At 60.1% G+C, this 26,541-nt stretch overlaps 1 protein-coding gene across 3 annotated transcripts; it reads left to right on the top strand.

The window, feature by feature from the left end:
• On the top strand, window positions 1-26,028 carry LOC100093443 (speckle type BTB/POZ protein). 3 transcript variants are annotated; one of them, XM_039913554.1, is made up of 11 exons: window positions 4,855-4,873; window positions 5,256-5,332; window positions 13,925-14,069; window positions 15,451-15,572; window positions 16,030-16,181; window positions 16,278-16,405; window positions 21,021-21,198; window positions 21,470-21,525; window positions 22,056-22,178; window positions 25,393-25,535; window positions 25,850-25,994. In XM_039913554.1, exons 3-11 carry the CDS (start codon window positions 13,992-13,994, stop codon window positions 25,992-25,994), a joined length of 1,125 nt encoding a protein of 374 aa, XP_039769488.1. In that variant the 5' UTR covers window positions 4,855-4,873; window positions 5,256-5,332; window positions 13,925-13,991. The 3 variants fall into 3 exon arrangements, with proteins under 3 accessions (XP_039769489.1, XP_039769488.1, XP_028931912.1); XM_039913555.1 differs by lacking the exons at window positions 4,855-4,873; window positions 5,256-5,332 and adding an exon at window positions 1-22; XM_029076079.2 differs by lacking the exon at window positions 4,855-4,873 and having other exon boundaries at window positions 5,128-5,332; window positions 25,850-26,028.
• Window positions 26,029-26,541: the final 513 nt, after the last annotated feature.

Raw genomic sequence — 26,541 nt, 5'->3', positions numbered from 1 at the left:
AAAGGTCGGGCGGAGAGTTCGGGTGAGCAGAAATGGGGGGGGGGGGGAGGGGCGTTCGCGACCAGCCCACGCCGCGTTCCGAAGCAGCGCGGGGCTCGGTGGAAAGAGCCCGGGCGTCAGAGGTCGTGGGTTCGAATGGCGGCCCCGCCGCCTGTCAGCCGGGTGACGGTGGGCAGGTCGCTTCGCCTCTCTGGGCCTCGGCGACCTCATGTGGCAAATGGGGACGGAGACCGCGAGCCTCACGTGGGACGGCCTCGTGACTCTGGATCTCCCCCAGCGCTTAGAACGGTGCTCTGCGCGTAGTAAGCGCTTAACAAATACCGACGGTATTTTCCGCGTTGATTCGGTCAGAGCTCCTCGGGTGTCGAGGTCGCCGGGGGAGGCGCCGCGCCACTCGGGGGACAGAGCCCGGGCCTGGGAGTCAGCGGGACCTGGGTTCTAATTCTGGCTCCGCCGTCCGTCTGCTGTGTCGCTTCTCGGCCTCAGTTCCCTCATCTGTAAAACGGGGCTCGAGACCGTGAGCCCCACGGGGGGGGGACGGGGGGGACGGGGACCGCGCCCAACCTGATCAGCTCGCGTCCACGCCAGGGTTCGGAACGGTGCTCGGCACACAGTAAGCACTTGAGAAGCGTCGAAGCGGCGTGGCTCAGTGGAAAGAGCCCGGGTTGGGGAGTCGGAGGTCACGGGTTCGAATCCCGGCTCTGCCGCTCGTCAGCCGGGTGACTGTGGGCGAGTCACTTCACTTCTCTGGGCCTCAGTGACCTCATCTGGAAAATGGGGATGAAGACTGGGAGCCTCACGTGGGACCCCCTGGATCTCCCCCAGCGCCCAGAACAGTGCTCGGCACATAGTCAGCGCTTAACAAATACCAGCATTATTATTATTACTTAACAAGTACCATAATAATAATAATTATTATTATTATTATTACTAACGTTAACCAGCCGCCGCCGCGTACAGAGAGATGTTATTCTGAGTTAATTGGTCAGAGCCCCTTGGGGCTCTCGGCTTTCGGTTCGGAGGAGAAGCGGCGGGGCTTAGCGAACGGAGCGCGGCCTTGGGAGTCGGAAGGACCCGGGTTCTAACGCCGGCTCCGCCACGTGCCCGCTGAAATAATAGTGGTATTTGTTAAGCGCTTCCTATGGGCCGAGCGCTGTTCTAAGCGCTGGGGGAGATACAGGGTCATCAGGTGGCCCCACGCGAGGCTCACAGTTGGGCGCGTCGCTTCTCGGGGCCTCAGTTCCCTCCATCTCAAAAATGGGGATAAGAGTGTGAGTCGCTCCGTGTGGGACGGGGGACCGCGTCCAAGCCGGTCGGCTTCTATCTGCCCCGGGGTTCAGAACGGTGCTTGGCGCAATAGTCAGCGCTTAACGAGTACCGTTATAATAATAATGTAGCTGTTATCATCGGCCAGCCGAAAACACATTCAGAGAGTTGTTGTGCTGAGTTAATCGGTCGGGGCCCCGTGGGTCTCTAGGCATTGAATTCAGACAAGAAGCAGCATGAGTTAATGGCTAGAGCCCGGGCCTGGGAGTCAGGACCCGGGTTCGAATCCCGGCTCTGCCGCACGTCCGCTGTGGGACTTGGGGCAAGCCCCCTTCGCTCCTCTGGGCCTCAGTGACCTCATCTGTCAAACGGCGATTAAAGGGGGGACGTGCCGGGACCGTGAGCGACCCGATTGACTCGTATCTGCCCCGGTGCTCAGAACGGTGCTCGGCACATAGTAAGCGCTTAAGAAGTACCATGATCATCGCGTCACGATGATTAGGGATCACGCTTTTCGGAGACTTCGGAAGGGGACCGTCCCCCGTCCCCCCGTCCCCCCGTCCCCCCGTCCCCCCGGGAGAAACGACTCTGCGTCCCGCTCCGTAGCTGGGAATTAGTCTGCCAGAAACGATCCGAGAGCTTCTTCAAACAATCAGTGGTATTTATCGAGAGCTTCCCCTGTGCGGAGCACTGTACTGAACGCCCGGGAGGGTACGACGGCTGGTAGACGTCGCCCCTGCCCCCGAGGATAAGGCGAGCGGGAGTCAGGCGGTCAGAACGACTAACGGATGGGGGAATCTCTTCCCACTGTTCCGTAAAGGGAATCTGACTCCCAGCGGATCGCCTTCTGAGGTTGCGGGGCTTCGATCTCCGCGAGGGAGGCTTAGCTGGAAAGACGCAGACTCCCGAAAAAAGTCGTCACCGGCGTGCCGGGCTTGGCATCGGGAAACGGTGCACGGGGTGAGAAGTTCCTGCCTCAAATGCCACGGCAGACTCTCTTCAACGCTTCCGCGGGTGTCGCCGTCTCTTCATCTTTCGAGTTCTGACGCAGACCCCCGTCAGAGCCAGGAAATTCGGGCGGCGCGAGGCGCCGTCCCGGATTCCCTCCCGCCGAGGCCGGGCAGACGGAAGGGAGGCCGCCTCCCGCCCCCTCCTTTCCCGCAGCCCGAGTTCTCGAAAGAGTCCCGGCGCGCACCCTCTCCGGTCTCCCCTTCTGCTCTCATTCCCTCGGGATCTCAGAACGGTTCGGAGAGCCGCCGTGGCGCGGGTTAGCGTGAAAAGAAGGGAGAGAGATTTGCGAGGGAAAGGTTCCCCAAGGGGAGCGCCGCCGCACGCGGCCCTTACCGTCTGCGCGTCGCGGAGGGGTCTCCGAAGAGCGGGGCGGTTGGGAAACTCGTTGAGGACGGGGAGAGGGTCTGTTTATTGTCGTAGGTACTGGCCCAAGCGCTTAGGGCCGTGCTCTGCGCGCGGCAAGCGCTCAGCAGATACGATTCTCCGAAGAAACTTCACCCTCCACCCTCCCCGGGCTGGAAGGAGACGCCGTGCCCGGGGAAATTCACCCGTGGCCGGCGGAGTTTCGATCGAGATTAAATGCCCCGGTTCCTTTTCCGGTCTGATGGTCGACTGAAATAGGTTTTGCGTCACCCACCCGCCGCTGCCGTCCTCCGGGGCCCCCGAGAGGCTTAAGTGCTAACGATAATAATAATTACGGTACCCGTTAAGCGCCTACGGTGTGCTAAGCAGTGTTCTAAGAGCTGGGGATGATACAAAAGCAGCGTGGCTCGGGGGAAGGAGCCCGGGCTTGGGAGTCAGAGGTTCGAATCCCGGCTCCGCCACTCGTCAGCCGGGGGACTGTGGGCCAGTCACTTCTCGGGGCCTCAGTTCCCTCATCTGTAAAATGGGGATGAAAACCGTGAGCCTCACGTGGGCCAACCTGATGTCCCCGTATCTCCCCCAGCGCTTAGAACGGTGCTCTGCACATAGTAAGCGCTTAGCAAATACCAGTATCGTTATTATTATTATTATTATTATTATTAAAAGTGAATCGGGTTGGACACGGACCCCGTCCCGCATGGGGCTCACACTCTTATCCCCATTTTCCAGAGGAGGGAACTGAGGCCCAGGGAAGTCAAGCCTCTGAGCCTCTGTGACCTCATCTGGAAAATGGGGATGAAGAGTGCGAGCCCTATGTGGGACGGGGATCGTGTCCAACCCGATTCACTTTTAATAATAATAATATTGATGTTTGTTAAGCGCTGACGTGCAGAGCGCTGTGCAGAGCGCAGCCCTGTGACTGTGTCTGACCTGATTACTTTCTCTCTACCCCAGGGCTTAGAACGGTGTTTAGAACGGCCCCCTCTAGACCGTAAGCTCGTCGGGGGGCAGGGGACGTGTCTGTTGACTGTTGTTTTGGACTTTCCCAAGTGCTCGGTACAGCGCCCCGCACCCGGTAAGCGCTCGATAAATGTGATTGAACGGTCCCTGGCACGTAGGAAGGGCTTAACCTAACGCTACTGTTATTCTCGTTACCGGTAATAATAATAATGATTTATTTTGGTGTCTCCCTCCCTCACCTGACTGCCCGAGGGTAAGGATGGTGTCGGTTTTAGTGACTCTGTTGATGACGACGACGGTGTTTGAAGATGGACGTTAATGGAAAGAAATCAGTGACCGATCTGTACAGTGTCTGGCACACAGTTAAGCGCTTAACAAATTTTAGCATTACTAAGTGCTGTGGGGCCGGAGGGCGGGAATGAATAATAATGGTGGTGTTCGTTAAGCTTCTACTCTGTGCGGAGCACCGTTCCAAGCGCCAGGGTAGATACGGGGTCATCGGGTTGTCGCACCCGAGGCTCCCGGTTAATCCCCATTTGACAGGTGACGTCGCTGAGGCCCAGAGGAGTGAAGTGACTCGCCCACGGTCCCACAGCTGCCAAGTGGCGGAGCCGGGAGTCGAACCCGTGACCTCCGACTCCCAGGCCCCGGGCTCTTTCCACTGAGCCGCGCTGCCTCCCACGAATAAGAAGGGAGCGAGTCGGGGCGGCGCGGGAGGAGGGGAGGGGCTCGGTCAGGGAAGGCTTCTCGGAGGAGATGGATTTGAGGGGGGGGGGCGGTCCGGGCCGGAGGCGGGACGTGGGTCGGGGGTCAGCGGCGAGACGGAGGCCCGGAGAGGAGGTCGGTATTAGAGGCGCGGAGCGTGCGGGGTAGGGTGTAGGAGAGTAGCGGGGTGAGGTGGGAGGGGGCAAGGTGGTGGAGGGCTTTAAAGCGACGGTGGGGAGTTGCTCTTCGACGCGGAGGTGGACGGGCAACCGCCGGAGGCTCTCGAGGAGGGGGGCGACGTGGTCTGAACGTTGTCTCCGCCCCAGCCCTCGGTGCTTGGCACCGAGGAAGCGCTTAACCCATACCACAGTTGTTATTGCTGTTCATAAAAATAGTAATAACGATATTGTAGTCTGGGGTGGAAAGAAGCCGGAAGCGACGGTTGGCATTCCGACGGTCTCTCGGAAGCCCCGGGACCCCCCCCCCCCACCGTCTGGGGAGGAGGCAGCGGTTTTGGGGTTGGGGGTCGGCTCTGACGGACGGGGAGCCGTTAGCCGGAACTCGGCCGGTCAGAGAGACGCCCTCCGCGGTGCCCCCCGCCCCCGGGGCCGTCCCGCCGGCCACCGCTCCCCCAGTCTGGGCGGGATCCCATCGCCGGGGAGGCTTTGGGGGCACCGCCGTCGGCCGCCCCGTCGCGGGGAGCGCCGAGTCTCTTAGCGTTGCCGGGATCGGGAGGGGGCGGGCGTCGGGAAGCGCCCGTCGTCAACGGACGGACTGGGGGGGGGGGCGGCGGTCCTCGGATGGATCCCCGAGAGGAAATCCCCCGCGCCAGGCCCTTGGCCCGGCTGCTCGCGGGCGGGTGATACCCGACGCCCCCTCTCCGGGCGGGCCGGGGTGCGGAGGGAGTGATGGCCGCTGCAGGTCGTCCGGCGGTATTTATTTTTTATCAGATATTCGTTCATCCCCCGCTCGACCCCCACAGCGCTGATGGACCGATGTGGAAATGGATGTATCTGTCTCTCTGAAGGTCCGTTCCCCCCTCTGGACCGTGAGCTCCTCGTGAGCGGGGACCGTGTCCGTTCTCCGGTCGTTGCCGCGGAGTCCGTCTGCAGTCGGTGATATTTGTTGAGCGCCTGCTTTGTGCAGAGCACTGTCCTGAACGCTTGGGAGAGTAGAAGCTGGGTGCCTTGGGGCAAGTCACTTGACTTCTCGGTGCCTCGGCGCCCTCTTCCGTAAAATGGGGATGAAGACGGTGAGCCTCGGGTGGGACCGACTGATGACCCTGTATCTACCCCAACGCTTGGAACAGTGCTCGGCGCGTAGCAGGCGCTTAACAAATACCAACGTTATTGTTGTTACTGTTAATAGTAATAATGATGATGATGATTCAGTAGGTGGGCACAATCTTTGCCCTCGAGGAACTTACAGTCTCACGAGGGAGACGCTCAGCCAGGCTGGGTTGTGTCATCAATCAGTAGGCGGTGTTTACTGAGCGCCGACTGGGGTCGGAGCACCGTACCAAGCAGCTCAGAAAAGTACAGTTCAAGAGAGTTGGCCCGGTCCCTGCCCACGAGGAGCTCACAGTCTGCCCCGGGACCTCGGGCGAGTCACCTCACCTCTCTGTGCCTCGGTTCCCTCATCTGGAAGGCGGGGATTAAGACCGTGAGCCCCGTGCGGGACGGGGACCGTGTCCGACCCGATTAGCTTGTTTCCAGCCCGGCGTTTAGAACGGTGCCCGGCACCTAGCGTGCTCTCGACGCATGCCGTGGTTATCGTTATCATCGTTATTTCAGGGGGAGGTGGACGTTAAAACGAAGTGGGGCAGGGGAAATAGAGTGGAAGGATATTTTTATAAACGCCGGGGAGCTGGGATGAGGCCAGGTGAGCATTCAGTGGTATTTATTGAGCGCTTCCTATGTGCAGAGCACCGTACCGAGCGCTTGGAATGGACGATTCGGCAGCAGGTAGAGACCATCCCTGCCCGACGACGGGCTCACGGTCTATCAGCCTCGTGTGTCAGTTCGTAATCGATTGGGACTTATCGTTTTGAGGGATCCTCTCTCAACCCTCCCCTCACTTCCTCACTCCTGGACCTCGGGGCCTTCATTCCGTCGGTCGTATTTATTGAGCGCTTACTGTGTGCAGAGCACTGGACTAAGCGCTTGGAAAGGACAGTGGGGCAACAGACAGAGACGATCCCCACCCTGCAACGGGGCCGGACGCTCGGCCCTCTAGACTGTAAGCTCTCTGTGGGCAGGGAATGTGTCTATTATCGTCCTCGCCCAAGCGCTTAGTACAGTGTCCTGCACAAAGTACTCAATAAAAACGATCGACCGAATGAATAAATGAACGAATGAACCCCTCCATCGGCCGATCGGTGCTATTTATTGCACGCCCACTGTGTGCAGAGCGCCGAACTAAATTCTAATCCCGACTCCCCCCATTTTTTTTTTTTTTAAATCGTATTTGTTAAGTGCTGTGTGCCAAGCACTGTACTGAGCGCCGGGGTAGGTACAGGCTGATCGGATTGGACCCGGCCCTGCGTCCCCCGGACCTCACAGTCTTAGTCCCCGTTTTTCAGATGAGATAACCGAGGCTCAGAGAAGTGAGACGACTTGCCCGGGGTGACAGCCGCAGGCACGCGGCAGTGATGTGTTCGCCGTGTGACCTTGGCCGAGTCGCTTGGCTTCTCTGTGCCTCAGTCACCTCATCTGTAAAATGGGGATCGAGACCGGGTCCCCCCCCCCCCCGGTCTTGTTGTCCCTTCTGATTAGCTTGTAATAATAATAAGAAGAATAATGGTATTGGTTAAGCACTTACTAGGTGCCAAGCACTGTCGTACCTACCCTGTTGGAGAAGCAGCGTGGCTCAGTGGAAAGAGCCCGGGCTTTGGAGTCAGAGGTCATGGGTTCGAATCCCAGCTCTGCCACCTGTCAGCTGTGGGACTGTGGGCGAGTCACTTAACTTCTCGGTGCCTCAGTGACCTCATCTGTAAAATGGGGATGAAGACTGTGAGCCCCACGTGGGACGACCTGATCCCCCCGTGTCTACCCCGGCGCTTAGAACAGTGCTCCGCACATAGTAAGCGCTTAACGAATACCAACATTTTTTTTTTTACCCCAGCGCTTAGCACAGTGCCTGGCTCACAGTGAGCGCTTAGTAAATACCATTAAAAAAAGGCACTTGGGAGAGGACGATACAACAAAATGTGGTAGGCACGGTCCCTGCCCACAGCGAACTTGCGGTCTAGAGGGGGAGGCGGACAGGACTGTCAGGAAATAACTCAGAGCCGGGTACAGTCATTCGGTCGTATTTATTGAGCGCTTACTGCGTGCAGAGCACTGTACCGAGCGCCTGGAGTGTACAGTTGGGCAACAGAGAGAGACCGTCCCGCCCAACGACGGGCTCACAGTCTAAACGGGGGAGAGAGAAGACGAAACAAGTGGTCAGGCAATGGGTACGTAAGTGCCGTGGAGCAGAGGGCGTCCAGAAGGTGCAGATTCAAGTCCTCAGACCGTGCGGAAGGGAGAGGGAGTCGGAGAAAAGAGGAAAAGAGGGCTTAGGTAGTACAGTGTAATCGAGGTGTGCTGTACTGCAGCCCCCATCCCTGCCCTTCCGAGAAGCAGCCTGAAGGATCAACGGGCCCGGGAGTCGGAAGACGTGGGTTCAAATCCCGGCTCCGCCGCTCGTCTGCCCTGTGATTTTCGGGAAGTCCCCTGGCTTCTCTGTGCCGCCGTTCCGCCATCCGTAAACTGGGGAGGAAGACCGGGAGCCGTGCGGGGGCCGGGGGCCGGGTCCGACCGGATTAGCCTGCGTTAGGCGCGCGGTCCGGTGCTCTGCGCAGAGTGAGCGCTCCCTAAATGCGATTGAATGGATGAATGAATCTACCCTCTAGACTTGAGGCTCACTGTGGGTAGGGAATGTGTCCGTTTATTGTTGCGTTGTACTCTCCCCAGCGCTCGGTACGGTGCCCTGCACACAGTAAGCGCTGAATAGAACCGACTGAATGAGTCGACCCCGGTGCTCAGTATAGTGTGTGAAGTAGGGGCCAGAGCCCATTCCCGGGAGGCAGAAGGACCCGGGTTCCAATTCCGCCTCCGCCACGTGTCTGCTCTGTGATCTCGGACCGGCCGCTTCACTTCTCTGTGCCTCGGTGACCTCATCTGTAAAATGGGGATTGAGTCTGTGAGCCCCACGTTGGACAGGGACCGTGTCCGCCCCAGCACTTAGCCCAGTGCCCGGCACGTAGTAAGCGCTTAACAGATGCCACAGCTGTTACTGTTATTATTGTTTGTGCCTGGCACGTAATGAACATCGAAGAAATACCATCTTTAGAAAAGGTCGGGGGGTGACCCTGGTGTCTTGTGACTTTCTCAAGCACTCAGTAGCTTGGCGTGGTGGATAGAGCCCGGGCCTGGGAGTCCGAAGGTCGTGGGTTCTAATCCCGGCTCCACCACTTGTCTGCTGGGTGACCTCGAGCAAGTCACTTCACTTTTCTGGGCTTCTCTTACCTCGTCTGTAAAACGGTGGGGCTTGACACCGTGAGCCCCACGTGGGACAAGAGACTGTGTCCAACCAGATCTGCTTGCATCCACCCCAGTGCTTGGTACAGCGCCTGGTACGTAGTAGGTGCTTGACAGATACCATAACTATTATTATTATCCACGCTTAGAACGGTGCTCGGCACATAGTAAGCGCTTAACGAGTACCGTCGTCATCAGTATTACTAGTACAGTGCTCCGCACACAGTAAGCGCTCAACAGATCCATGCGTTCGGTCGTATTAGCACAGGGCTTAGTGCTTGGGACGCAGTAAGCGCTTAACAGAGAAGCGGCGTGGCTCAGTGGAAAGAGCATGGGCTTTTGGGAGCCAGAGGTCATGGGTTCGAATCCCAGCTCTGCCACTTGTCAGCTGTGTGGCTGTGGGCAAGTCACTTCACTTCGCTGTGCCTCAGTGACCTCCTCTGTAAAATGGGGATGAAGACCGTGAGCCTCACGTGGGACAACCTGATTACCTTGTATACCCCAGCGCTTGGAACAGTGCTCCGCACGTAGTAAGCGCTTAACAAATACCAACGTTGTCATTATTAACAAATACCCTCATCGTTAGTGTTATTATTACAGTGCTCTGCGCACAGTAAGCGCTCAACAGATTCATTCAGTCATTAGAACGGGGCTTAGTGCTCGGATCACAGGAAGCGTTTAACGGATGCCGTCGTTATCGAGCGCTTACTCTGTGCGGAGCACTGTACGAAGCGCCGGGGAGAGCACACCGGGGTAACAAACGGACACATTCCCCGCCCTCAACGAGCTCACGGTCTAGGACGAAGGAACGATTTTACCCCACAGATGACCGGGCCGGGGCTCTTCCCCCCCGAGACGCACATCGACGTAGTAGGTGCCCTTCGGGGACAGCGACCCCCGACCTCCCCGGGAAACCTCCCCGGCGCCTCGGTCCTCCTGGGTCTCCCCTCCCGCCTCCCCCTCTCTCCCTGTCTTTCATCGTAAACAAGTTCCTGTAGCCTCCTCTGGCTTGGAAAAAAATCAAGCGTCTCTTGGCTCGGAAACGGTCGTCTGACACTGGAATCTTTCCTTCCTTGGAAACTTCAAGACTTCAAAGCAGAGGGGGGAAAAAAAAAAAAAAGGACGAAGAAGAAGAAGAAAGCGGGGCAGATCCGGAAGAAACCCTTCAGGGAATCCAACGCCGGGGAGAGAAAGCACCTGCCCAGGCTCGCGGCTCGGACCCTCACCAAAGCGCTCGCCCCTTTCCCCGTCCCTGCCCCGCTCCTCCATCCCCATCTGCCCCCGCCCGGGACGAATTTGATGTCAGAACGATGACGACGACGATGATAAGGTGGCGTTCGTTAAGCTTTTACCATGTGCCGGCCACTGTACTAAGCGCTGGGGTGGATCCAAGCAAATGGGGCTGAGCGCAGTCCCTGTCCCGCGTGGGGCTCACGGTCTCCATCCCCATTTTCCAGCCGAGGGAACTGAGGCCCAGAGGAAGGGAAATGACTTGCCCGGGGTCACACAGCAGACTCGTGGCGGAGCTGGGATTAGAAGCAGTGACGTTCCGACTCCCGGGCTCCATCCGCTAATGATGATGACGGTATTTGTTAAGCGCTTACTGTGTGTCAGGCACCGGTCTAAGCACTGGACGGATATGCTAATCAGGTTGGACCCGGTCCCTGTCCCACACGGGCTCACATTCTTAATCCCCGTTTTCCAGATGAGGGAACCGAGGCTCAGAGAAGGGAAGTGACTTAGCCAAGGTCGCGCAGCAGACTGGTGGCGGAGCCGGAATTAGAACCCAGGTCCTTCTGACTCCCAAGCCCAGGCTCTGCCCGCTAGTGTCCCCTGGTTTCTCCCTCTTTCGTCCTCTGGGTCTGTTGATGACGATGCTATTATTACTAATGACTAATAATATTATTACTGGTATTTGTTAAGCGCTTACTATGTGCAAGCACTGTTCTAAGCACGGGGGTAGGTACAAGATCATCAGGTCCCACGTGGGACTCACGGTCTAAATAGGAGGCAGAACGGGTATTGAATCCCCATTTTATAGATGGGGGAACTGAGGCTCCGGGAAGTGAAGTGACTTGCCCGAGGTCACACGGCAAACAAGTGGCGGGATTAGAACGCAGGCCCTCCGACTCCTAAACCCTGGGCTCTTTCCAATAATAATAATAATACCACCGATGGTATTGGTTAAGCATTTACTAGGAAAGCAGTGTGGTTTACGGGAAAGAGCCCGGGCTTGGGAGTCAGACTGGGTCATGGGTTCTAATCCCGGCTCCGCCACCTGTCTGCTGTGTGACCTTGGACGAGCCGCTTCGCTTCCCCGTGCCTCAGTAACCGCATCTGTGAAACGGGGATCGAGGCTATGAGCCCCACGCGTGACGGGCACTGGGTCCGACCCGATTCGCCTGTCTTCCCCCCGGTGCGTAGTACGGTGTCTGGCACATAGTAAGCGCCTAACAGAGGCCGTAATTGGTATTATAATGATCATTCACCCTCGTTTTCCAGATGAGGTCCCTGAGGGACAGAGAAGCAGCGTGGCTCAGTGGAAAGAGCACGGGCTTGGAAGTCGGAGGTCATGGGTTCGAATCCCTCCTCCGCCATTTGCCAGCTGTGTGACCGTGGGCGAGTCACTTAACTTCTCTGTGCCTCAGTTACCTCATCTGTAAAATGGGGATTAAGACTGTGAGCCTCATGTGGGACGACCTGATGACCCTGTATCTCCCCCAACGCTTAGAACAGTGCTCTGCGCATAGTAAGCGCTTAACACATACCGACATTATTATTATTATTGTTATTACGTCCCCAGGTCCCACAGCAGACAGGTGGCGGGGCCGAGATTAGAACCCAGGTCCTCTGCCTCCTAGGCCCCCCCACCCCCGGGTTCTTTCCACCAAGTCCCGCTGCTTCTCTGTTTCATCCCCGTTTGGGAGTTTAAAGAGACTTTCATATCTTCTCGGAGTTCTTTCTTCTTGGATTTGGCAGCGGGCCCTGGCTAGGAAGCTCCCGCGAGCTGGGTGAGAAAGCGGCGTCGGCTCGGCCCCCTCCTCGCCCCGGGCCCGTCCTCCGACGGGCGGCCGTGTTTATCGCGGTCGCCTGGATCGGCGGTATTCACTGAGCCCTTACTGCGTGCGGAGCACCGTACTGAGCGCCGGGGAGGGTACGACAGGACGACGGAACCGACACGGGTTTGCCGAGCGCTGTCCGTGGCCCGCTGAGAACCCGTCTCCCCCCTTCTAGAAGCAGCGTGGCTCGCCGGGAAGCCTTGGGAGTCAGAAGTCGTGGGTTCTAATCCCCGCTTGACAGCTGTGTGACTTGGGGCAAGTGGCTTCACTTTTCTGGGCCTCCGTCACCTCCTCTGTAAAATGGGGATGAAGACTGCGAGCCCCATGTGGGACCACCTGATTACCCCGTAACCGCCCCGGCGCTCCGAACGGTGCTTGGCACAAAGTAAGCACTTAAATGCCAACGTTATTATCACTTTCCAAGCGCTTAGTGCAGTGCTCTGCACACAGTAAGTCCTCAGTAAGTACGATGGAACGAGTGAAGGAACCAAGGATGGGACTGTGACCCCGCGGTGAATTCGCAGAGCGGTGTCAGTGGAAACGCGCCCTTTACTTCCTTTTTAGGGCTTTTGGGGTTTTGTTTATATCCCGTTTCCATCCCCCCACCCCCCGTGTTGAAATCAGTCCTGAAGTAATAATAATGGTATTTGTTAAGCGCTTACTATGTGCCAAGCACTGCTCTGAGCGCTGGGGTAGATACAAGGTGATCAGGTTGTCCCACGCTGGGGCTCACGGTCTTCATCCCCATTGTCCAGATGAGGTCACTGAGGCCCGGAGAAGTGAAGCGACTTGCCCAAAGTCCCCCCAGCTGACGAGCGGCGGAGCCGGGATTAGAACCCACGACCTCTGACTCCCACGCCCGGGCTCTTGCCGCCGAGCCGCGCCGCTTGTGGAAAAGGCATTGTCTATGTACTTGTCAGCCGGGTGACTGTGGGCAAGTCACTTCACTTCTCTGTGCCTCAGTGTCCTCATCTGTAAAAATGGGGATGAGGACTGTGAGCCTCCCGTGGGACGGCCCGATGACCCTGGATCTCCCCCAGCGCTTGGAACGGTGCTCTGCACAGAGTAAGCGCTTAACAGATACCAACATTATTATTGTTATGTAATTGCCATAGGTCTTGAAGTTGCCAAGGGGTCGCGGTGAACTGAGAGGCTGACATCTGGTGGAATAAGGATAAGAAGGAGATGGAATAGATGGGGAGTAACAGTCGAGCGTCAGGATCCCCTTCCCTCCACTTGCCTGTCAATTTCTGAGAAAATGTCTTCAGATCCGTTTTTCATGGCTTTGATTGCAAATAGTCGCTTCCTCGCAAGTTAGCGTTGAGACCGCGCTGTTCTATCTTAGCCGTGTTTCCCCGATTCCCCGCGTCGACCCCCGGCCCCCGTCCTCCCGCTGTCCCGGCACGCCCTCCCTCCTCACCTCCCCCACACTGACTCTCTTCCCCTCTTCAAAGCCCTACTGAGAGCTCACCTCCTCCGGGAGGCCTTCCCACGCTGAGCTTCCCCTTTTCCCTCTGCTCCCCCTGCTCCCCCTCTCCCCCTTCACCTCCCCTCAGCTAAGCCCCCTTTCCCTCTGCTCCTCCCCCTCTCCCTCCCCTCGGCACTCTGCTCATTTGTATAGATTTTTATTACCCTATTTATTTTGCTAATGAGGTGTACATCCCCTTGATTCTATTTATCGTGATGATGTTGTCTTGTTTCTCCCCGTCCGTCTCCCCCGATTAGACTGTGAACCCGTCATCGGGCGGGGGTTGTCTCTATCTGTTGCCGAATCGTCCGTTCCAAGCGCTTAGTTCAGTGCTCTGCGCCTAGGAAGCGCTCAATAAATACTATTGAACGAATGAATGACTAAGTGAGGGGCTTCGGACCTGAGCCGGGGGGTGGGTGTATTTACGACGTGCTTACTAGGTGCTAAGTCCCGGGTTAGAGCAGGTTATTCGAGTGGCAGACCAGGGCCCCAGCACGGTGGTCGAGTGATCCCCCGGAGCCGGATGCCTCAGGAAAAGCCCTAACCAGTGCCCTCCCCGCCGTTGGCAGAGTGAAGACGGAGCGGAGCGGATTCTCTCCCTGAACCTGGGCGTCCGGTGCCGCCTCCAAGCTGGCGATGTCAAGGGTGCCGAGCCCCCCGCCTCCGGCAGAGATGTCCAGCGGGCCGGTCGCCGAGAGCTGGTGCTACACCCAGGTGAGCCCGGGGTGGGTGGCGCCCCGAAATCCCAACCCTCTCCCCACCCGCGGCCCGGGACCCCCGCCCACGGAGCCCGGTGGGCCCGTCTTCTAGACTGGGAGCTTGTCGTCGGGCGGGGATTGTCTCCGTTTGTGGCCGAATTGTACTTTCCAAGCGCCTAGTGGAGTGCTCTGCACAGAGTAAGTGCTCAATAAATGCGATTGAATGAATGAGAGAGGAGCCGGGCGGTTACGGGCCCCGCGTTGCCCACTGAGCCGCCCGGAGCTCCCCCCCCCCCCGCCCCCCAAGCCCCCAGACTTGTGGGGGCAGGGAATGTGTCCGTTTGTTGTTGTAATAATAATAATGTTGGTATTTGTTAAGCGCTTACTATGTGCCGAGCACTGTTCTAAGCGCTGGGGTAGACATAGGGGAATCGGGTCGTCCCACGTGGGGCTCACGGTCTTAATCCCCATTTTACAGATGAGGGAACTGAGGCCCAGAGAAGTGAAGTGACTCGCCCACAGTCACACGGCCGACAAGTGGCAGAGCTGGGATTCGAACTCATGAGCCCTGACTCCAAAGCCCGTGCTCTTTCCACTGAGCCACGCTGCTTCTGTTGTAGCGTAATAGTCATTACAGTACTTGTTATGCGCTATGTGCCAAGCACTGTTCTAAGTGCTGGGGTAGATTTCACGTCAGCTCGGACGCAGTTCTTGTCCCGCATGGGGCTCGCACTCGTAGGGAAATGGTCCAGAAAGCTCAGGTGACGTTGCCAAAGAAACTGGCCGACTGGCAGTCGCCACCCCTGTGTCATTCAGTCGTATTTATCGAGCGCTTACCGTGTGCAGAGCACGGTACTAAGCGCTTGGGAAGTACAGTTCGGCAACAGATAGAGACAATCCCTGCCCACAACGGGCTCTCAGTCCAGACGGTGTCCCCCAGACCTCCCCGACTCCATACGGGGGAGAGCGAGGGGGAAGGGGCCTCGCTCCGGACCGCCACCTTGGCGTTCCCGAGGGCCGGCGGGGGTGGGGAGACCCTTCCCCGAGCCCCACCTCCTCCTCCTCCTCCTCCTCCTCCTCCACGGACCTGGCTCGGCCCATCACTCCCCTGACGTCGGCCCCTCCGGCTGCTGGCTTTCCCGTCCCCCCTCACCCGCCCCCGCCGGCGGCCCCCCGTGACGGGGCGACCTCCTCGAGGGCAGGGAACCTGCCCGCCGCCGGTTTCCCGTCGCCCTTCATTCGATCGTATTTCTTGAGCTCGCTTACTGCGTGAAAAGCACCGTACCGGGCGCCCGGGAGAGGACGGCGTAAGAACGGACCCATCCCCGCCCACCAGCAGCTCGAAGTCCGGCGGACTCAGTCGGTCCGAATGGCCCCCCTTCGCTTTCCGCCCGCAGATCAAAGTGGTGAAATTCTCCTACATGTGGACCATCAATAACTTTAGCTTCTGCCGGGAGGAAATGGGCGAGGTCATCAAGAGTTCGACGTTTTCGTCGGGAGCCAACGATAAACTGAAATGGTACGGAGCGGGGGCCGCCCTACTGTGGGGTTAAGAGCTTACCGCGGGGCAGGGGCCGTACTAAGCGCCGGGGCGGACGCAAGCTAAACGGGTTGGACGCGGTCCCCGTCGCCCGTGGGGCTCCCGGTCTTAAGCCCCGTTTTATAGACGAGGAGACGGAGGCCCAGAGAGGTGAGGTGACTCGCCGAGGGTCCCACAGCCGGGATTAGGACCGTGACCTTCTGACTCCGGGCTCCGTCCACTGTGTGCCCCTCCCGGGGTCGGACACTGAAAGAAGGCAGAGTTTGGGGATTCGAAGGCCGGGGGCCCCGCGAGAGCCGCGGTGGGAGAGGGGGATTCTGGAAGTCGAAAGTCGGGGTCGAAGTGTTGCCCGGCCGACTGACCGCCCGCCGGTCCCTCGGCGGGCGGGGTTTCTCCGCCGCCGCCCCCGCTCCTCTGACCCCTCTGTCTCGGACAGGTGTCTGCGCGTGAACCCCAAAGGGCTGGACGAGGAAAGCAAAGACTACCTGTCGCTCTACCTGCTGCTGGTCAGCTGCCCGAAGAGCGAGGTGCGAGCCAAGTTCAAATTCTCCATCCTCAATGCCAAAGGAGAAGAGACCAAGGCCATGGGTGAGGAGGCGCGGCCCCCTTCCCCTCCCCGCCCCGGGGGCTCCGGGCCCTCCCGCCGTCAGGCCCGGTGAAGCATCCCGTCCGTCTCTTTTGCAGAGAGCCAGCGAGCTTACCGGTTCGTGCAGGGGAAAGACTGGGGGTTCAAGAAATTTATCCGTCGAGATTTCCTCCTGGATGAGGCCAACGGGCTCCTTCCCGACGACAAGCTGACGCTGTTCTGTGAGGTGAGGGCCCGGCCGGGGGTCCTGGGGGCGGGGGAGGCGGCCACGCGGAGAGCCAGCGGGAGGGTTCTCCCGGGGGGGGGGGGGGGGTGGGCCGGGCCGAGAGATCCCGCCTCCGCAGGCCCCCCCGGTCCTCCCACCCTTCAGGGCCGCTCGCCGCCGGGCTCTCTCTTTCTGCTCCAACCCCCTCTGGGTCTGGGGTGTGTGTTTGTCTCTCTCTGTGATGATGGTGTGTGGTTGTGAGTGGGCAGAGCAATTGCCTGCTCTTTCCAGACTCCGTCGTTCCAGGGCTGCGTGTACTTGGTGTGTAATGGTGCATATTTGTGAGGGGACAGAGCGGTTGTCTGTTGTTTCCCGACTCGGTCGGGAGGGAGGGAGGGAGCTGGGCAGGTGAAGCGCGTGTGTGACCGGGTGCTGTGCGCGTGACGGGGTGCGTTGGCGATGAGGGGACAGAGCAGTCGTCTGTGATTTCCGGACTCGATGGGTCGAGGGGGGAGCTGGGCAGCTGGAGCGTGTGCGATGGTGTGTAAGGGCACGGCGCAGCAGTAATAATAACGACTGCGGCGTTTGCCCCGTCGCACATGGGGCTCACGACCTCACCTCGGAGTTGTCCGTCGGTGGTATTTATCGAGTGCTCGCTGGGCGCGGAGCACTCTGCCGAGCGCTTGGGAGGGCCCACGCTAGGAACAGGCCCGTCCCCCGTTCCGCGAGGAGCTGCCGGAGAAGAGGGTTTGGGCCCGGCTGGCTGAGGAGAGCGGAGGAGGGGAACCTGCCAGCTCCCGCTGACGCCATCGCAGCCTTTCTCGGGGAAGCAGGTGCCGCACATGTTCATCTTCCACTTCCTCGTCGGCCCCAGGTGCCGCTTCTGCTGCTGGGCCCGTGCCCGGCCGGGCCGGCCCCCTACCGCCGAACCCTCCGCGGACTCGGAAACCGGGGGCTGTCGGCGGCCGCGGCGGGGTCCCCGCGGAGCCCGTCGGACCCCTTCCCCTCAAGCCACCGCCGAACGTCCTCCCTTCCCCGCCTCCTCCCGGGCACCCGGTCGCCCACGGGCCCCGCGAGCCGGAGCCGCCGGGGCCGCCGGCCCGCTCGCCCGCTCAGCCCGACCCTCGGGCCCGAGGGCTCGATCCGCCGCCGAGCCACGTCCTGCCTCCCGCCGACTCCCGAACGCCGACGGTCGGGGGGGAGGCGAGGAGGCAGCGTGGGAGGCAAAGGGGCATCGGGCACCTCCCCGCCCGGGGCTTCCTCTTTGCTGCACGCCCCGCGGCCACGCTGCGGCGTTGCAGTGAAGGTTGCGATGCCCCCGGGCCCTCCTCGCCGGGGGCAGCCCAAATCCGGGGGCCGGGGGAGGGTCACGCGGGAGCCCCCATTTGTGGCCGGGGGATCAGATGTCGCCGGGGGGGCCCAGATTAAAAATAAGAAGGTTCCCCCGCTTCGCCCTGGTGCTGCGGAACTGGGGAGCTGCAAGATTATCAGCTCGTCACCTCCGTATTTAACGAACAGAGAAGCGAAACAAAACCCCGTTTCTGGTCAGGGGATTTAGAAGGCACAGCTCAAAGGAGATTAAAAGAAACCCGAAAAGCAGTCGGCGCTGAGGTTCCTGAAGGGAAACCGACCGATTTTTGGAATGAAAAGGGTTACGAGTGAAGCTCTTCCCGCCCGCCCCCTTCAAATGCGGGGGTCTCGGCCAAGCCCGAGTGAGGCATTTTGACGAAGCCGGTTGTTTTTAAGGAGACGCAAATGTCACCTCCGTGTCCCTTTCCCAGCTGCGAGCCTGAATGAGTCTCCCTAGTCAGCTTACGGGGGGGATGAACGTTCTGTGGGGTTTTTTTTTTAAATTGTCATTTCCAGGGGAAAAATAGTTCCAAAGTTTCAAGTTGGGCCCCGATGACCCATTTGAGAGCGGTGGATGAAATTTACTTTTAATTAAGCGTATTTAATGCCAGCCAAGGTGCCAGCTGGAAAGCCTGGAAGCCAGCAGCCCGCCCGCCCTCTCTGCCTCTCCTCCAACCCAACCCAGCCCGGCAGCGGGGAATGTGTCGGTTTATTGTATTGGACTCTCCCAAGCGCTCAGTACATTGCTCTGCACACTGTAAGCGCTCGGTAAACCCGGTTGACTGACTGACAGAAGATGCGGCGTGGCACAGTGGATAGAACCCGAGTCCGGGGGCGGTCAGAAGGACCTGGAGACCGATCCCGGCTCCGCCACTCGTCTGCTGTGTGACCTTGGACAGGTCACTTCATTCAATGGTATTTATTGAGCGCTTACTATGTGCAGAGCACTGGACTAAGCCCTTGGAGTATACGATTCGGCGACAGATAGAGTCAATCCCTGCCCAGTGACGGGCTCACGGTCTAATCGGGGGAGACAGAAGGGTCTATTCTTCATTCCGCTGCCCGGCTCATCTTCCTGCAGAAGCGCTCTGGGCCTGTCACGCCCCTCCTTAAAAACCTCCGGTGGTTGCCCGTCGACCTCCGCACGAAACAAGAACTTCTCACTCTAGGCCTCGAGGCTCTCCATCCCCTCGCCCCCTCCTACCTCTCCTCCCTGCTCTCTTTCCGCCGCCCACCGGGCACGCTCCGCTCCTCCGCCGCCCACCTCCTCGCCGTCCCCCGTTCTCGCCCGGCCCGCCGTCGACCCCCGGCCCACGTCCTCCCGCGGTCCCGGAAATAACGCCCTCCCTCCCCACCTCCGCCGAACTCACTCTCTTCCCCTCTTCAAAGCCCTATTGAGAGCTCACCTCCTCCGAGAGGCCTTCCCAGACTGAGCTTCCCCTTCTCCCTCTGCTCCCTCTCTGCCTCCCCCTTCACCTCCCCTCAGCTAAACCCCCTTTTCCCCCCTCTGCTCCTCCCCCTCTCCCTTCCCCTCCCTTCAGCACTGTGCTCATCTGCTCATTTGTGTATATTTTTATTACCCTGTTCATTTTGTTAATGAGATGTACATCCCCTTGATTCTATTTATTGCTATTGTTTTTGTCCGTCTCCCCCGATTAGACTGTGCGCCCGTCAAGGGGCAGGGACCGTCTCTATCTGTTGCCGAGTTGGCCATTCCAAGCGCTTAGTGCAGTGCTGTGCACATAGTAAGCGCTCAATAAATACGATTGAAAGAATGACAGAAACAAGACAACATAATCACGATAAATAGAATCAAGGGGATGTACACCTCTTGGCTTCACTGGGCCTCAGTTCCCTCATCTGCAAAATGGGGCGTAAGACTGTGAGCCCCGCGTGGGACGGGGACTCTGTCCAACCTGATTAGCTTCTAGACTGTGAGCCCGTTGTGGGCAGGGATTGTCTCTGCTAATAATAATAATAATAATGATAACGATGTCATTTGTTAAGCGCTTGCTCTGTGCCAAGCACTCTTCTAAGCGCTAGGGGTATACAAGGTAATCAGGTTGTCCCACGTGGGGCTCACAGTCTTAGCCCCCCTTTTACAGATGAGGTAACTGAGGGACAGAGAAGGGAAGCGACTTGCCCAGCGTCACCCAGCTGACAAGTGGCGGAGCCGGGATTCGAGCCCATGACCTCTGGCTCCCAAGCCCGGGCTTTTTGTTGCTGAGTTGTACTTTCCGAGCGCTTAGTAGAGTGCTCTGCGCACAGTAAGCGCTCAGTCAATACGGCGGCGTGAATGATTAGCTTGGCTCCATCCCCGCACTTAGTACAGTGCCTGGCACTCAATAAGCGTTTAACAAATACCGTTCAAAAAGTTCCGGTAGTCAGTGGAATGTATCAAGTTGCCCGCTGTGGGCAAAGCCCTGTGCTAAGGGCTCGGGAAAGTCTGACGGGTCCTTATCCACACCCTTCTGTTCAACCGTGGGCGCAGGGATCATGTCTTTCAACTCTCTCATCGGACTGTCCCAAGCTCAGCGGACGGTAAGCGCTCAGTAAATGGCACTGATTGAGTCTTTCTTTTTGTTTGCCCTGGGGGCACCTTTAAGCCTGTCTTCCCCCACCCGCCTCCGCCCCACAGTTAAGAGTGGAAGTTCCCGGTGGGCAGGGAGTGGGTTGTTGATCCCTACTTTCCAGAGTGTAAGCTCACGGAGGGCAGGGAATGTGTCCGTTTACTGTTGTGCCGTCCTCTCCCAGGCGTCCGGTCCAGTGCTCTGCACCCGGTCAGCACTCAGTAGATCGACTGACTTAGTGCGGTTCCCAGCCCACTCGCTGCCCTCGAGGAGCCGACATTCAGACGGGATGGGGCAACGCGGAGGCGGCTTTTCGACGCGAGGACGGAGGAGGAGCCGGAAGCGGCACGGTGTAGTGGCCAGAGAATGGGCCGGGGAGTCAGGAGGTCATGGGTTCTAATCCCGGCTCCGCCGCCTGTCTGCCGCGTGACCTCGGGCAAGTCCCGTCGCTTCTCCGGGCTCCGGTGACCTCATCTGGAAAATGAGGGTTGAGACCGCGAGCCCCGCGTGGGGCAACCCGCTCTGCTTTTATCCACCTCAGCGCTTAGTACGGTGCCTGGCACATAGCAGAAAGCCCACCGGGCACCGGTCTATTGTACTCTCATTGTAGTGCACGTACGGCGCTCTCCCAAGCGCTCAGTCCAGTGCTCCGCGCACCCAGCGAGCGCTCGAAAGATACGACGGGACGAACGCCGCGTGTTTGCTGCCGTCCCCAGGTGAGCGTGGTGCAAGACTCGGTGAACATCTCCGGCCAGAACACCATGAACATGGTCAAAGTGCCCGAGTGCCGCTTGGCGGACGAACTGGGAGGCCTCTGGGAGAACTCGCGCTTCACCGACTGCTGCCTGTGCGTGGCCGGCCAGGAGTTCCAGGCGCACAAGGCCATCCTGGCAGGTAGGGACGCTCCGGGGTTCACCTTCCCATTGCCGCTTGGTAGATGGGGGGTTTCCAGCACCCCGGGAGGGCGGCGTCCCGTTCCCCTCGGTCGCCCGGATCTGCGCCTCCCGCCGGGTGGGATTAGGGAAACCCAGACCCCCAACGCGCACACCCCCTCCAGCAGCCCCCGTGGCAGCGGCGGCCTGGCCGTCGCCAACCGGGATGCCGACCGTCCCCGGGGGAGCCCCGCCTCCGCTGACCATCTGTCCCTTCCTTCCCCGGTGCCCAGCCCGCTCTCCGGTCTTCAGCGCCATGTTCGAGCATGAGATGGAGGAGAGCAAAAAGGTTGGTGTCGGGGCGGGGGCGGAGGGGATCTCTGCCTCAGGACCCCGGGTCGCGGGGGCGGGGGAACGCCCGAGTGCGGGTCCTTGGAAATCACCACTCTGGGGACGCGCCAACGGGGAGACCCGAGGGAGAAGACGTTCCTTTCGGCTAGGACGGGGCAAGGCCGCGGGTCAGGCCGGCCACGGTACTTTTTCCCGGACCCTGGGGGATGGAAAGAGAGAGAGAGAGGGAGGGAGAGAGATCGGGGGGTCGACAGGCCGACGGGGGCGGTCCCGGCACACTGACCGTCAGGGAGTTCGCGCAGGTGGCAAGGGTCCGGAGTGACGACCGTGCCCTTGCCCACCCGCACGCACCCACGCGTATCTGAAGAACACGTACTCGGAGCGGCTGCCGGGGAACCCGGGGTCCGGCCGACCCGCCTTCCCGGAGGAGGGGAAGGAATCGGCCCATCTTCCTCTGGGTTGTCCCGCCCCCCCCCACCACGCCGAAGGGTCCCGACGTCCCTCACTCTGGCTTCTCTCCTGGGCCAGAACCGGGTGGAGATCAACGACGTGGAGCCGGAGGTGTTCAAGGAGATGATGGGCTTCATCTACACGGGGAGAGCGCCCAACCTGGACAAGATGGCTGACGACCTGCTGGCGGCAGCCGACAAGGTGGGCCGGGCTCGGGGCGGCGGGCTCGGGGCTGGCGGGTTTTCCGGGTGGCCTGGGGGGGCGGCGGGGGAGGTTCGGTGACCCTCACCCACCTCTCAGCCCGCCTGGGAAGACCAGGCAAACCACCGAGCGGAGCCAGTGGTGCCAGCTTATTTTTGAGGGGGCTGTGGGGCCGGTGTCTGTTATGTTGTAATGATAATAATAATAATAATTGTACTTTTTATGCGCCTAGCACCATTCTAAGCCCTGGGGTAGATCTGAGTTAATCAGGTTGGACCCAGTCCCTGTCCACATGGGGCTCACCCTCTTAATCCCCATTTTGCAGACGAGGGAACTGAGACCCAGAGAAGCGACTCGTTTAGGGTCACGCAGGAGACAGGTGGCGGAGCGCGGGATTCCAACTCAGGTCCTTCAGACTCCCCGGCCGGGGCTGTAGCCACTAAGCCATGCTGCTGCCTCTCGTGCTCTCCCAAGTACGTCGTACAGTGCTCAGTCCACAGTAAGCGCTCAATAAACATGATTGACTGACCAAAAGGAGATGGGGGACCTTGGGGAGAAGGTCACAACGCCCTCGGGCAGGAGGAAGTGGGTCCTCTGGGACCTGGCGCCTGTTTTCGCCCAAGGAAAAGGGCAGCTAGCGGGGTCAAGGGAAGGAGAGCCCCCGTCCTCAAGGCTCCCTCCCAGACTGAATGAACCCCAAGGGGTCACCCGGGGGGCTCGGAGACCCGGCCGGCGGGTCGCCGAGCGCTCCCGACCTCTGCGGTGACCGCCTAAAACGGCCACTTGCGAGACCCCCCCCCCCCCCCCCGGTCAATGAAAAAAATAATGGTATTTGTTAAGCGCTTACTCTGCCAGGCATCGAACTAAGCGCTGGGGTAGATACAAGCAGATCGGGTCGGGCGTCGTCCCTGTCCTCAGTGAGGCTCGCGTTCCCGATCCCCATTTTATAGATGAGGTAACTGAGGCCCGGAGAAGTGAAGTGACTTGCTCAGGGTCACACAGCAGACTCGTGGCAGAACCGAGATTAGAACCCACGACCTTCTCACTCCCAGGCCCGTGCCGTGTTGGTTTCGCCGTGGTGAACTGCGCTTCTTTCCCGCCAAGCCCCTGGGCCGGGACTTTCCTCCAAACTGAAGCCACCAGGCGCAGAGCCCCTCATTTCCCCTGCCCCCCCCCACGGCTGAAGGAATATCCACGTAGAGCCCGGGAGCAGAGGAGCCGGCAGCAGCCTTGAATTTCCACAGTGCCATCGTGAATTTTCCGATTGGGACAGACCTTGGCCCCGATCCACCTAATCCCTTCACACTCTCCGGCCTCCCTGCCATCTTGGGACCAGCCGAAAGCAAAATCTGGGATGGGAGGGCGTAGTAATAATAATGATGATGATGGCATTTTTTAATAATAATAACGTTGGTATTTGTTAAGCGCTTACTAGGTGCCGAGCACCGTTCTAAGCGCTGGGGGAGATACGGGGTCATCAGGTTGTCCCACGTGGGGCTCACGCACTTTTAATCCCCATTTTACAGATGAGGGAACTGAGGCCCAGAGAAGTTAAGTGACGTGCCCACAGTCACACAGCTGACAGGTGGCAGAGCCGGGAGTCGAACTCATGACCTCTGACTCCGAAGCCCAGGCTCTTTCCACTGAGCCACGCTGTTCCTCTAATAATAATTACGGTATTAAGCGCTTACTACGCGCCAGGCACTCTGCTAGGCACTGGGGTGGACGCAGTCCCTCTCCCACATGGGGCTCACAGTCTCAATCCCCATTTTACAGATGAGGTCACCGAGGCCCACAGAAGCAAAGCGGTCTGCCCGAGGTGGCACAGCAGACAAGTGGCAGAGCCAGGATTAGAACCCAGGACATATGCAGAGTAGCTAGTCTTTCTCCTGCGGACTCCAGTGGTTTCCTCCGGAACTTCCGGGGGAGGCATTCTATCAGACCAACACCCGACCCCGCCAGCCAGCCCACAGGGCTCCAGGTCTGTCTCGTGCAGTTAATCATTATTGATTGAGCAGAGCACTGCGTGCAGAACACTGTGCTAAGCACTTGGGCGAGGACACCATAGCAATATGACAGACACATTCCCTGCCCACGACGAGTCTTCCCGGCCAGCGGCACTCCTAGGTAGCTTTGTCAGAAGGGTCACCGCGGAACTCCTTTTCCAGGGGACAGAGAATAAACATTTTTACAGATGAGGCAACCGAGGCCCAGAGAAGTGAAGTGACTCATCCAGGGTCACACAGCAGACGTGTGGCAGAGCTGGGATTAGAATCCACGACCTTCTGACTCCCAGGCCTAGGCCCCGGCCACTAACGTCTTCTCGTACTCTCCCAAGCTCTTCCTGATAAGAATTAATTAATTGATGATGGTGTTTAAGTGCTTACTGTGTTCTGAGTGCTGGGGTAGATAGAAATGAATCGGGTCGGACGCAGTCCCTGTCCCACACGGGGCTCATAGCGTAAGTAGGAGGGAGAGCAGGGATCGAAGCCTCGTTTTGCGGAGGAGGGAACTGAGGCCCGGAGAGGTGGAATTGTCTTGCCCGGGGTCACGCATCCGCCGGACCGTTCGTGCCAGAGACGCGCCAAGTCCACGTCCGTCGAAAGGCGGACGACGGGGGGCGGGCGAGGCCGGGGCCCAAGAAGCCATCTGAGAAGCGGCGGTCACGTCGCGGAAAGAGCACCGGCCCGGGAGTCAGAGGTCGTGGGTTTAATCCCGGCTCCGCCACCCGATTGCTGTGTGACCTTGAGCCAGTCACTTCGCTTCTCCGGGCCTCGGTTTCCTCATCCGTCCGATGGGGCTCGAGACCGCGAGCCCCGCGTGGGACGGAGGCTTTGTCCACCCCGATTCGCCTGTATCCACCCCGGCGCCAGTCCAGTGCCTGGCCCCCAGTGAGCGCCGAACGATTACTGTTATTATTCGTTTCATTCGTCCGGTCGGTCGTATTTATTGAGCGCTTGCTGTGTGCAGAGCACTGCACCGAGAGAACGATAAAGAGATGCACCCGCCGCCCACGACCACAGCGAGCCCGGGGCGGGCTCGCGGGTCCGCCCGCCCAAACCCTAGCCCCTCCGGTTGGCCCGCCGGAGACCGCGGTCGGCCGGGGTGCGGGGGAGAAGCAGCCCCCACCCCGGGGCTCGGCACCGAAGGGGGCGGGCGGGCGGGCGTGGCGGTGGGCGTCCTCTGAGCCCGGGCCCGCGGGGCTTGTCCGCAGTACGCCCTGGAGCGTTTAAAGGTGATGTGTGAGGACGCCCTGTGCAGCAGCCTGTCGGTGGACAACGCCGCCGAGATCCTCATCCTGGCCGACCTGCACAGCGCCGACCAGCTCAAGACGCAGGCCGTGGACTTCATCAACTAGTGAGGCGGCCGGGGGGGGCGTCGGGGGGAGGGAGAAAGAAGCGGGGAGCGGGCAGCGGGATGGGTGTCCCTCCGCCGAGCGTCGCTCTCCGCCGAGGGCCTGGCCCACCCGCCGGGCCCGGAGGGGCGGGGGACTTGGAGGCCAGAGACGTGGGCCGGGGGTGAGGGCGTCCGTGCGTCGGCCCCCGCTCCGAGGGGTCACCCGGAAGGGGGAGGGGCCCCACGGGTAGGCAGACCGGGCCCGGGGGGGGGTGGTCGAGCCCTCCTTCCTGGCGGTAACGGGCCCGTCCCCCGTCTCCCGTCGTGTCTTGCAGCCACGCCTCCGATGTGATGGAGACCTCCGGCTGGAAGTCGATGGTGGGGTCCCACCCCCACCTGGTAGCCGAGGCCTACCGTTCCCTGGCGTCGGCCCAGTGCCCCTTCCTGGGGCCGCCACGCAAGCGCCTGAAGCAGTCGTAAGGCCGCGGAGGACGGCGGCGGCCGCGGACCCCCCCCCCCCCCCGTGCCGGAAGCCGCCGCCGTCACCCCCGCTCCCCGGCCCCCCGCCCCTCCGTGACGCCCGCCATCGGGGGGGGCGGCGGGCGGGCCGCCCGGAGACGCCCGGGCCCGCCCGGACCGGGAGCCGGGCCGCAGTAAAGGCCCGGGGCCGCGCGGCCTGGCGAGACCCCACCCCCGGCCCGGACGGGGGTCCGCGGCCCGGCCCGCGGCCGAGCACGGCTCGCTTTTCACGGCACGGGACAGAGGCGGCGGCAGGAAGGAGGAGGAGGAGGAGGAGAGGCCCGCGGGCCTTCCCCGCCGGGAATTTTGCGATGGATTTCGGGAGCATCCGGGGCGAAGGAAAACCGGTCTGCGGCCTTCCCGCCGAGGTGGGGGTCGGCGGGGGGGCGCCCGGCCCCCTCGTGGTATTAGCACTTGTATGTTACTGCAAAAAAAAAAAAAAAAAAGGACGAAAAACAAAGCCCCTTAATCCTCTTCGGCGAAATGGCCCGGAAGGCGGGCGGGACCT

The sequence above is a fragment of the Ornithorhynchus anatinus genome, chromosome 11 (assembly GCF_004115215.2).
Source record: "Ornithorhynchus anatinus isolate Pmale09 chromosome 11, mOrnAna1.pri.v4, whole genome shotgun sequence".
In the NCBI taxonomy this organism is placed as follows: Eukaryota; Metazoa; Chordata; class Mammalia; order Monotremata; family Ornithorhynchidae; genus Ornithorhynchus; species Ornithorhynchus anatinus.
Note: the sequence above shows the minus strand (reverse complement) of the source record. Positions and strands in the feature narration are given on the sequence as shown.

Bases quoted from the DNA above. Each gene is read 5' to 3' on its own strand.
- LOC100093443 (XM_029076079.2), top strand. From the start codon at position 13,992: ATGTCAAGGGTGCCGAGCCCCCCGCCTCCGGCAGAGATGTCCAGCGGG. The intron at 14,070-15,450 runs GTGAGCCCGGGG...TTCCGCCCGCAG, and splicing joins AGAGCTGGTGCTACACCCAG to ATCAAAGTGGTGAAATTCTC. The intron at 21,526-22,055 runs GTTGGTGTCGGG...CTCCTGGGCCAG, and splicing joins AGATGGAGGAGAGCAAAAAG to AACCGGGTGGAGATCAACGA.